Source organism: Myotis nattereri (assembly GCF_964212035.1).
Source record: "Myotis nattereri genome assembly, chromosome: 2".
Taxonomy (NCBI): Eukaryota; Metazoa; Chordata; class Mammalia; order Chiroptera; family Vespertilionidae; genus Myotis; species Myotis nattereri.
In genome coordinates, this window is record NC_138076.1 from 91,250,940 (window position 1) to 91,263,402 (window position 12,463).

A 12,463-nucleotide genomic window follows, 5' to 3' on the forward strand; every position below is an offset into this window, starting at 1 on the left:
CAAAGGCGGCCCTGGGGCCGCCTTTGCCCTGCCCCCCCAGCCATGATCGGAGAATCAGGCGCCTTTGCCGCCCTGGCCAGTGATAGCAGGAAGTAGGGGTGGAGCCAGCGATGGGAGCTGGGCACGGTCGAAGCTGGCAGTCCCAGGAGCTAGGGGTCCCTTGCCTGGGCCTAAAGCGAAGCCCACGATCGCGGCGCCCCCCGCTGCCACTGCAGGTCCCCGCTGCCTGGGCCGGACTCCTAGGCCAGAGGTGTTAGGCCTGGGCAGGGGCGGAGCCTGCAACCGCGGGGAGCTAGGGGTCCCCTGCCCAGGCCTGACACCTCTGCCAGAGGCCTCAGGCCTGGTCAAGGGGCCGATCCGGTGATTGGTGATCGGAGGGTAATGAGGGTCAACTCCTCTGGCTGAGGCATCAGGCCTGGGTGGGGGGCGGAGCCGGGGATTGGGGGGATATGATGGTCCCCTTGCCCAGGCCTGAAGCCTGGGTCAGAGGCGTCAGGCTTGGGCGGGGGGTGGAGCAAGCGATCAGAGGGAGATGGGGGTCCCCTGCCCAGGCATGATTCCTGGGCCAGAGGCCTCAGGCCTGGGTGGGGGCCAGAGCCAGTGATCGGGGGGAGATGGGGGTCCCCTGTCCAAGCCTGACACCTCTGGCGGAGGCGTCAGGCCTGGGCAAGGGGCCGATCAGGCAATTGGAGGGTGATGGGGGTCAACGCCTGAGGGCTCCCAGTATGTGAGAGGGGGCAGGCTGGGCTGAGGGACACTCTCCCCCCACACACACACACACACCCAGTGCACGAATTTCGTGCACCGGGCCCCTAGTACATTAATAAAAAAGAAAAATGTAAGGGGCAATAAAGGCTAAAAGTGCTGGTGAGAGATTGAAATGTGGATTAAGGTTGGATTTGGGTACATGGAAATTACTTGATGTCTTTGGCAAAAGCAATTGCAGAAATTGGTAGAGGCAGAAGCTCAACTGGAATGGGCTGAAGAGAGAATGTGAAGTAGAGAAATGAAGATAGCAGCTAAAGACAACTTTTAAAAGAAGTTTTGTTGTGAAAGGGGAGAAAATAACAGAAGCAGAAGAGGGAGCGAATTAAGATAGGAAATCATGAATTGCACATAAAGTGTAAATTGTATGATGGTGGGGTGGTGAGAGAGAGAAAGGGAGGAGGACCAGCAGGAAGAGTGAGAAAGCGAGAGGGACCAGGCAGGGAACCTGGACCAGCTTTGGGAGCACCTCTCTAAAATCATTGTGTGGGCCAAATATACAGCACTTGCTGGCTCACGAAAAAATGGTGAAAAATCAGAAAATCAGGTCTGTACAACAAGCAGAAATCAGAGGTTATTTTATACTGTCCTTTTGTTCTACAAAGACTAGATTTACACTACCAGAGAGGATGTACAAAAAGCCACCTTATTTATGTGAGAAAGAAAAAGACATTTACTGAGTGCAGGTACAGTGCTAGATTTGTAGATGTCTTCTCTCTCTGAATCTTCCCAAAAGCATATGAGATAAGGTGATATTCACCCATTTGGGCAGAAACCTGAACATTTCTTAGAAAGGTACAAAATTGGACATAGGTGCCCATTTCTTGAAAAATCACTGTATAAATGTATAAGACTCAGGAACCAGCTTGTGCAGACAGGTTTTACATATTTACATCAATATTTTCTTTTTTAAAAAGTGTTAGGAATGTCCTCTGTAGTGAGGACTCAATGTTGCCTGAACCTGAAGGTCCAGATGTACCCACCACGCTGCCACCTTCCGGCGAGGCTGTGAGGGCACACTGCTCCCGCGGTGTCACCTGGTGCAGGCTGCCTGAGCACACGAAGCCTACCCTGAGACTAAGTTCATGTGTGCACTGTGTGCATCAGGAGCTGGGGACACAGGAGTGAGCACGGCAGACATGGCCCTGACCTCAGGAGCTCAGAGTCCTCGCCACGGAGCAGCAGTGCAATCCGGGTCAAACCCTGGTTCAAAGCCAGAGTCCTCCTTTCCACAATAGCAATTTTGTTCCCAAGATTACCTGAGATGATGGGAGTCCCAGTGCCTGACATATAGTAAGTGTCCAGCCTCTGTGTTAACAAGTGTTGTGCTAGGCTGCAGTAATGAACAGGACAAAGTGGAGCCTTCCTCTTGGGAGGGCTAGAAGCTAAAGCCTGTTTGATATGTTACTTCAATAATTGCCATCTATATATATATAAGGCGAATATGCAAAGTGTCCCCTTGGGAGTTCAACCTGGAGACCAGGAGTTTGATTGCTCGCTATGATGTGCACTGACCACCAGGGGGTGGTGTGGAACATGGCAGGTGATCAGTGGCAGCGGGATGCTGAGGGAGCGAGGGAAGGAGGAGGCAGGGAGGCACAAATCTGATCAGCCCTGATCACTGGCCAGGCCTAGGGACCCCACCCATGCACGAATTTCGTGCACTGGGCCTCTAGTAATGAAATAAAGGGAGTACTGAAAAGGAGACCTTTCAAGGGAAAGTGGGCAGCAGACTAAAGTCCTGAGTGTCGGATGTGTAAACTGGTGACTCGGCAGGGTGGCGAACAAGGAGAAGGGGAGGATCTCTGCAACTCAAGAATACTCTGCTTTCTTTTGAAGCCTTTCCGCGATGGAGACATCCAGGCTCCGACTCCGCCTTTCCGAGTCCTGTCTGTATGACCTGGAGAAATGCTTATCATCCCAGAGGTCTCCACTTGGCAAGAGGCAGCTGTGTCAGGAAAAGGAACGCCTGCTCACTTCAGAAAAGAGGACTGTGGGGGCAGAATCTCCCCTCCCCCATTAGCTACCTACTAGGCTTTTGGCTTATATGGTGATACTTGGCACACATGTCCAATTAGGTGCCCTTGTATTAGTAATGCTAATATCTGCTTAATCTAACTTTAAATTTCCACTTTGATCTGAATTAACCAATCTTCCTAACTCTGAACAGCTTAATTTGAAGTGAACAGCCCTTTATAGGGATGAAGGTGGCTCCTTCTGGTGCGTTCCTAGTAGCATTTCTCCTTTAGCAACTAATGGCCTCCAAAATGCTGAGTTGTGGAGATATATTTAATTGAAACAGCTTTTACCCTAGCATTTCTTCAACTTTAAGAGTTCCTGCCAGCAGTCTGTTTACCTTGCCTGTCTGCTTACTTGTCTAACACAAGTTAAAAATAAATAGAAAAGCCCAGGCTGGTGTTGCTCAGTGGTTAGAATGTCAGTCCAAGCACTGAAAGGTCTTGGGCTCGATTCTCAGTCAAGGGCCCAGTCAAAGTCACGTACCTAGATTGCAGGTTTGATCCCTGGCTCCCATTGGGACCTTTGTGGTAGGCAACCAATTGATGTTCCTCTCTCCCCTTCCCTCCCTCTTTTCCACTCTCTCTAAAAATCAACGGAAAAAGATATCCTTGGGTGTGGATTAACAAAACAAAAAACGAAAGACAACACACACACACACACACACACACACACACACACACACACACACACTTAGAATAGCCACTGGTCTAGATAAAATTTATAATTTTGTTTTCCCAGTTATAAGAAACAAAACACTTCAATGTGGGAGATTGGGGACCAGGCTGTACAGGCCTTTCAATGTCAAGCAATATGCATGTGGAATTTATTTAACATTTGACAGTTGTTTCATTCATTCAACTAGTCAGTATCTGAGCACCTGCCACGTGTATGTCCAGGGTGACCGAAGGCACCAAGTGCTTGGAGAGCACTGAGGAGTGACCACAAGCCAGGCCTTGGGACAGAAAAGGCTTCTGGAGGACACGACATCTAAACCAAGACCTGAAGGACAGGAGCCAGGTGAAGGGGAAGGAAGAAAGGTGTTCAGAGGCAGAGATGACACGTGCAGTGTACAGAGGCCTGGAGACAGGAGAGAGCCTCTTCCTAGGAACTGCCAGTGGTGGACGATTCGGAGGAATGACAGGACAAGAGGCTGATCCCAAGAGGCACACAGGGCAGATGCTGAGTCTCACATGTGTGCTGAGTATGTACAATAGCAAAATAGCTACACAATAACGCCATCTGATTTGTGGTAAATATTTTGAAGGAGACTAAGAGTGTTACAATGCTTCAGACGAGAGATGGCAGTGGCCTGAGCAAGTGTGGTTGCAGTGGGAAGGGCAGTGTGCGAGGCCACCAGCAGCTGTGGAGCTAGAAGTGAGAGGACAGAGCCTGTAAGTGCGGATGAGAGGAAAAGGAGTCACATAGGACACCTAGGCCTCTGCCTGGGAGCTGGTGTGGGATGGTGCTATTCACGGAGAGGTGGACTGGGTCTTTATGCCCACCCAAGAGACGGATTCCAACAGGCAGGGGAACAACATTGGCACCTGGGGCGGTTTTGAGAATGAAGACACAGGCGATAGAAGGTATCCCAGCGACAGTCTGTAACACACCAAGACAACAGACAATGGGGCCAACACTGAAAGCCAAGATTCATTGAATTTAAGGAATGAGGAGAATGAAGAAATGACTGCCAGATCAATCAGCTATGCAGATGTTCCCATCACCCAAGACTTGGGATGGAGAGAAAGGAGAGGTGGCCCTGGCAGAAGGTCTCACTGAACGGAGCCAGCTGAGGCAGGAAACTCCAGTGGCCTTCAGAAGGCAACGCGGACCTGTCCATACCAGCAGAGGCCCAGATGCAGGAGGGCCCTGTAGGAGGTGGAGTCTGACTTGGGGATGGGGAGGTCTGGTGCCAAAGCTACTCAGAAAGGCAGGAGAGCAAGGGGTGACCATGGGCCCATCTCCTCCAAGTAGCCCAGAACACCCTGTCAGGACCCTCCTCCCCCATTTGACAGAGAGGAACTGTACAAAACAGGCATTAATTGATGTGCTCCAAGCACACAGCCTATCTGAGGCAAAGCCAGAATGGTCTTCGAGCTCCTAGCTTAAAAAATGGTACCACCACATTATGATGGTAGTAGTCAGGCCCATAATGTGTCCACCAACAAAAATTAATCACCATCTTTGGAAAAGAACTGAGTTATGGCAGGTGTTTAGCCCCACAGTACTTTGGTATTTCAACTAGCTTTTGCCTTCTGGCAAAGATGCATGTCTCCTGTATTGAAGTCAATGGAGCTGTCCATTGCCACGGTAATCCACGCTTTCAGACGCATTTCCAAATGAAAGGTAAACAGTAAATGAAGTTGCTCTTGGCTTTATTCCTCACCTGAACATTTTCACTTCTCAGAAACTCTCGTCATTCATTTAGAAGAAGAAAAGCAATAATTTGGGGAAGGCCTGGGGAGGGATGGGAGTGAGGGTGGGTGGGTAAGGGGACATCTGTAATACTTTCATCAATAAAGATAAATTGAAAAAGAAGAAAAAGGAAAAAATAAAGCAGCCAAGAAGGTTACTAGTGTAGAAGTAACCAAGTGCACGTGGAAGCCTACAGGTGCCAACAAGCCTACAAGTGCCAACGGGGTCCTCCTGTCTGAAGGGTGGCTCTGTGTCTGCAGGGCTCTAGTCCCAGCCCTGCCACTCACCTGATGTGGACACATACCTAAGATTCTTCCTAATAAAAGGGGAATCATGAGAGCACCTGCCTCATAGGGCATATCAGGGTTAAATCAGATAATTTATGCAAAGTGCTGAGTAGTGTACCTGGTACATAATAAGTTCTCAAATCTCAGCTATCACCATCATAATTCTGATTAGTATTTAAAAGCCAGCAGCCAGACAATACAGTGCTGCAGTCAGCCTGTGCCTCATTAACTTAGTTCTTCAGGTCTCACTGAATGGTTCATGTACTCAACACAGGCTCACTGAGAACCCCACTGGGGAACAAGGACCTGTGCCAGTGACCTCAGAAGTTTGTCTCTTGGAGGTCACAGCCAGTGAACCGGCACTGGCAAGAGTGTGATGAATGGACAAGTACACAGTGGGAGAAGGGCACAGGTTGGTGTAAACAACAGAGTTTGGAGTATATGTCATACTGGATGGTAACAATCTGCAAAGATGGAGACACTGAAGATCAACAAGAAATCAACAGAGGAAGCTCCTGAACAGAGGCCCAAGGAGAGAGACCCATGTTCCATGGGGCAGGCAGGAGTGTGCAGCAGGGGAAGACAGCTTTGTAATTTGAGCGGCAGGAAACTGGTAGATGTCAATAGTCACCAGTCAGATCACAGGTTAAAAGGGAAAGTGGTAGAGCTGGGGAGATTTCAGGAATGTGAAGAAAGCATATAAATAACCACTATTTAGAATTTGAAAATGAGGCTGAGCAGAGAAATACAGAAGCAAATTTGTAAAAATGTCCCTATTATTAAATATGCTTTAAGAGTCAGTATATGTAAGGATAAAGAATATGGACTCTGAAACCAACAGGCTGGGTTATATCCCAATTCAACTCCTTACTACCTGTGTGACCATGGGCCAGTTGCTTAGCTTCTCTGAATTTCAGTTTCCTCATCTTTTTAAAAAAATATATTTTATTGATTTTTTACAGAGAGGAAGGGAGAGGGATAGAGAGTTAGAAACATCGATCAACTGCCTCCTGCACACCCCCTACTGGGGATGTGCCTGCAACCAAGGTACATGCCCTTGACCAGAATCGAACCTGGGACCCTTCAGTCCACAGGCCGACACTCTATCCACTGAGCCAAACTGGTTAGGGCAGTTTCCTCATCTTTAAAATATTGGTACTATTAGTCCCTTACTCAAAGTTTTATTATTATTATATTTTTGTTAGATTAAATAAAAGAGGTTAGAATAGAGTCTGGCAAACAGCAAATGCTATATAAGTTCCAGCAATAATGAAAATAATCATTTTTAATATCTGCCAACCTTGTGAAAAAGAAAAATACTACTTCCTTTTTTATTCTTGGCAAGTTGAAACCCTTATCTCTCAGCCTGTCTGAATCCTCTGAATCTTGCAAGGAAGGCCCAGCTCACACTCCATGTTCCTTGGGAAGCTTTTCTTGACCACCACAAGCCTTCCTCTTCTAAATTCCAGGGCTACAAATCGTCTGTACCTCTAATTTATCATTTAGCAGCATACAGCACTGTGAACTTGTGTTTATCTTTGGTACTTAAAGGCCTGGTGTACATGACTGGATAGAAGGAGGGATCTTATTGTGCATGTCTATGCCCGCTTTCATGAGATCTAGTGTCACATACACGATGGGTGTTGATGTGTATGACACAGATTGACATAAATTGACCAAGCACTCTGCATGAAGATAACACACCTGATGATTGAGTTGTCCTCGCCAAGGGTCACCACGGTGGCTTCTGTGGCTTGGAGAGACATGAGTTTGGCAAGGGCTTCTGAGGTTTTGCTCTAAGAAATAACCAGAATGTAAAACAAGAAGTATCATAAACTGACCCCTGCAGGAAAAGTCTGCCCCCCTAACACAGCACACCAAAGGGCTCTCCTGGTCGATGGGACCCACTGAGCATCAACACAGCCATGTTATCGCCACACTGAATGCACAAAGGCCACAGTTCAATTAAACATTTCAGACTAAAAAAATAATACCAATCTACCCACTGATAGTTTTCTTTTAGGTTCAAGCCCATTTCTTTCAGGGCCAGGGTCCCATTCATTTATAAAATACATTAAAATACTGAGTACAATGCAGGATATTTAAAATGGCATGACCCATTTTTAATAACCTGCATTAGTGGAAATGCAGATTTCTAGACTAATAAGTAGTATACTCAGTTATGTACTAAGAGATGGCATGACCTCTGACCTGAAATCCAGGGTTCTTTCCATGACACAATGCACCGAACAAAGGTTTTAATAATTAACCAGATTAGCTGGGATTTCAGAAGTAGCAACCAATTTGGAGATTAGTGATCAAAGCACCTAATTACTAGTATATGTAGGTTTCACATTTCTTTTAAGTCTTGCTCTAATTGTGTATAGTTAGTAATTCTAAACATGGTGTTCAGATGTATTAAGATTTGTATTACTGAAGGGAGAGTTCTTGTAACATAAAGCTGCACTTACCTTTGCCACGTGTTCCAGCCACCGCCCCAGGGCAATGAACACAAAGAGCATGGGGGGAGTGTCAAAGAAAGTCACGGGGCTCCTCTCAGCCTTCTCCACAATGGCCACCACCAAGATGACCAGAGAGTAGGCATAGGCAATGCTGGTGGCCAGCACGATGAGCACATCCATGTTGGCAGCTCTGTGTCTCAGAGATTTGTAGGCCTGAACGTAGAAGTACCACCCACCGAGGAACTGAAAGACAGATGAAGGGATAGCTGAAACAAGCAGGGCACAGTGTTCAAGGAGCAAATGGAGGCCCAGAGGGCCCTTGGGCTGGCAAAAACTCTGGGCTCACCCACAATTTTGATGTTACTTTTTCCTCTATAATCAATGTTTTTGAAATATATTTCCTAATTCAGAGGACTAATGGCCACAGGAATGGATAATCAAGGGCATGGGAGACCTTCAGAACTCAGAGTACACAACCTAAATGTCCATGGTGACAATGGTACAATAAATTACACTTCATTTATGCTGTGGCCAATACTATGCAGTCCCTAGGGTGAGTGTGTTATATCTACACTGAGTGGCCAGATTATTATGACCACCCCATCAGTACTTCATTGACATTTCCAAAAATACTGACTATTGAAAACTTCCTAAGCAAATACTCTCAAGGTTTTATTATTATTATTATTATTATTATTATTATTTGCATAACTAATTCACTTCATTGTACTGATGGGGTGGTCATAATAATCTGGCCGATCATAATAATCTGGCCACTCAGTGTATAAACCACTAGAGTGAAAGATGTACATGATTAAGTAGAGAAGGCAGTTATAAAACACTACATTTATTATGATGGGTCTGCCTTATATGAACATGTATACACACATAGATACATACTTAAATATTACCTATATGGATAAAAGATACACAACCAACTAGTAATCCTATTTAATAAAGAGGTAATATGCAAATTGACCATCATACCCTCACACAAGATGGCTGCCCCTATGTGATCAAAGATGGCCTGCAGGGGAGGGTAGTTGGGGGCGATCAGGCCTGCAGGGGAGGGCAGTTGGGGGGGACCAAGCCTGCAGGGGAAGGCAGTTGGGGTGATCAGGCCGTCAGGGGAGGGCAGTTGTGGGGGGACCAGGCCTACAGGGGAAGGCAGATAGGGGCGACCAGGACTGCAGGGGAGGGCAGTGGGGGTGACCAGGACTGCAGGGGAGGGCAGTGGGGGTGACCAGGCCAGCAGGGGAAGGCAGTTGGGGTGATCAGGCCATCAGGGGAGGGCAGTTGCGGGGGGACCAGGCCTACAGGGGAAGGCAGTTGGGGTGATCAGGCCATCAGGGGAGGGCAGTTGCGGGGGGACCAGGCCTACAGGGGAAGGCAGTTGGGGGCGATTGGGCCGGCAGAGGAGGGCAGTGGGGGCAACCGGGCCAGCAGGGGAGGGCCGTGGGAGGTGACCAGGTCAGCAGAGGAGGGCAGTGGGGGTGACCGGGCCGGCAGGGGTGCAGTTAGGCATCGATCAGCCTGGCAAGGGAGCGGTTAGGGGTGATCAGGCTGGCAGGCAGAAGTGGTTAGGGGCAATCAGGCAGCCATGCAGGTGAGCAGTTGGGAGCCAGCAGTCCCGGATTGTGAGAGGGATGTCCTACTGCCAGTTTAGGCCCGATACCCCGAGGATTCCCAGATTGGAGAGGGTACAGGCTGGGCTGAGGGACAAACTCCCCCCCCCCCCAGTGCACGAATTTCGTGCACCGGGCCTCTAGTAATAATAATAATAATAATAATAATAATAATAATAATAATGTGACCTTGGGGAATGGCACTGGGCTGCAGGCAGGGTGCCAGGAGTGAAAATATATCATCTTCTTTTCTTTTTATACTTCAATGTGGCTTGAATTATTTACAATAAACGTACATTACATTTGGAATTAAAAAGAAAATACAGGAAAAAATACACAAATTCAGCCTACAAAGACTTGCCCCTTGATAGTCCTAAATATTTTGATATTAAGTCAGGAGTTTTACTTCCTAATCCAAAATATATGGAGGCCATATAGAAATATGGCCAGTTCCTTAACATTGCTCCCTAGAAGTCCCCTGAGGCCCATCTCTTTTACATTACAATTTCCTCAGAACCACATTTCTACCTCTCAAGATAAGACGTTAGAGAGAAGCTCGAGCTACACAGTGATCTAACTGCTGCTACTAACAACAAAAGTAAATTAAGTTAAAAGAAAAGCAAACTAAAGACAACTGGTTCACCAATCCTGGCACCAAGGGGGTTGCTATGCCAGTCAGATGTCAATCATCTGCAATCAACAGTGAAACTGACAGAGAAACAAGATTCTTATAAGTCCTCTGTGGTAGAGGACACCCGCTGCTGGACATAAGATGGAAAAAAAACAGCAGTGGGCCAGGGTAGTTCAGGAAAGCTGCAATCAAGTGCTGGTCACGCACAAACATGAAAGGCAGAGGTTTGACCTTTTTTCTGGTACGCACCTGGACAAAGGTACACAAGATAAAGAAGACGAGATTTAGAATCGACAATCCTGGAATGATGTTGTGGTCCAGGGCCATAGACTCATGGGGTTCATTGCTGGGTATTAACATATAGATCATTAAACCCATAACAGGGATGCCAAACACCAGGCTGCACAGGAAAGATTTCTTCCACCTGGAAAGCAACGAGCAATACCAACAGGTCAGGTACCGCCTGCCACTTGGATTATGGCTGGGCCTCTCCTGAGAACTCAGCTTAAGACTTGACTTTGTCACATGTGTGGGGCAAAATGAAAGGGCTAAAATGAAAGAAAAGCTCTCTCCCTGACACAGGCCATCTGAGGGAACACCTAAAGGTCTAAACTTCGCTGCAAGGACATTCCTGAGATGTTTAGAGCCAGCCCATGCCTGCCGATGGCTTACATGTTACCTCCAACCTACAAGTGAGGCAACCGAGGCCCAGAAGCTGAGAATCCAGCCCAAGAGACTTAACATCGTTGTCTATGGCTGCCTACAGCTCTTTATTCAAAATGTAATCTTATGCAAACTCCCAAGAAAAAATAGGTAAAAGTAACCTTTTATTAGTATTAACTTACTTAGACATTTACTTTTAAAACTATACTTAAAATAGTCGGGGAGAACAGTGAAGCTGTCTTGTTGAACACCGATATTTGAAATGGGGGTTGGTCATCAGTGACAGCTGTGGTTTCACATTAGCTTCAGCATCCATGAAATTCTAACCAAATGGTTGTGGGAACTGATGCACCTTAACTGAAAACCAGTGCCTATGAGGTTCAAGTCTCATCTCCTCAGGAGGCCGCCCAAGACCCCAAGAATTAGCCCCTCACTGCCAGCCCTCTGCTGCAGGCCAACCAACCACAGGAAACCACCTAAGAATCCATGAAGTTCCCCTGCCACTGTGCCCCCAGATCACCCTCACTTCCACACCCACTCCCTCAGCCCGGGAACTGCCACTCATTCTTTGAGGCCCAGATCATGTGTCCTCTGCTTCTTGGCTTCCAGACTTCCCAGAACTCACTTGAATCATCACTCATCCACTCTTTCCCAGCCAGGAAATGGGCACCTCAAAGGTAGGAACATTCTATTCATCCCCTACACCTAGCACAGTGTCCTGCTAGGACAGTGGCCTTGTTTATTGAATGAATATGTGAACATCTGAAACAATGAATGAATTCAGGTCTCCTGCTTCCCAGGCCATTTCCTTTCCAACTGGCTACAATTCTTGTCCTTGGATCCTGGTTCTAGAACCCATTCAAATAAGTTATCAAAATACTATAAAATAAAAAATCCATGCTCCCTTCCTTCCAACTTCAGTGCTGTCCCTGACCAGCTGATGTGGCTGAGTGACTGAGCGTCGACCTAGAAACCAGGAGGTCATCACACTTCGATTCCTGGCCAGGGCACATGCCTAGGTTGTGGGCTCCATTCCCAGTAGGAGGCATGCAAGAGGCAGCTGATTAATGATTCTCTCATCATGATATTTCTGTCTCTCTCCTCCATTTCCCTTCCTCTCTGAAATCAATAAAAAATATTTAGAAAACAAAAAAAGTGCTCTCCCATCTGTTAGCCACCAGTCATAGGTGACTATTTAAATTAAAATTAGTCAAATTAAATGAAATTTAAACTTCGGTTCCCCAGTCACATTAGTTGCATTTTGCGTACTCAGTAGCTTAGCTAGTGGCTACCATACTGGGAAGATATAGAACGTTTCTATCACAGCAGAAAGGTCTAGTGGACAGCACTAGAGGGTTAACATAACAAGGGTAAAGGCAACCAATCCAAGTGGATAACACTGGGAAATCAGGGAAGCAGGGACACTGAGAAGCACAGAATAAGGCACGTCACACCCAGGGAGAGGGAAGCAAGAGCTTCAGTTGATCTTTTCTGTTCTACCTACTGCTTTATTTCCATCTTGTGGTCCAAGTGATGAGCGCTGGGGTTTCTCTGGGCCATGGAAGCATGAAAGCCGATTTCCTTATTATTAAAAGA

At 47.1% G+C, this 12,463-nt stretch overlaps 1 protein-coding gene across 1 annotated transcript in view; it reads right to left on the reverse strand.

The window, feature by feature from the left end:
* ATP7B (ATPase copper transporting beta) overlaps positions 1-12,463 on the reverse strand; it is a gene marked incomplete at its 5' end in the record, with an annotated part of 88,610 nt that overhangs the window by 18,503 nt on the left and 57,644 nt on the right. The window contains 4 exons of the mRNA XM_081082709.1: positions 7,191-7,282; positions 7,958-8,191; positions 10,454-10,628; positions 12,372-12,448. Of these exons, the coding sequence (XP_080938835.1) occupies positions 7,191-7,282; positions 7,958-8,191; positions 10,454-10,628; positions 12,372-12,448 (578 nt within the window). The remainder of the gene's footprint in view (positions 1-7,190; positions 7,283-7,957; positions 8,192-10,453; positions 10,629-12,371; positions 12,449-12,463) is intronic.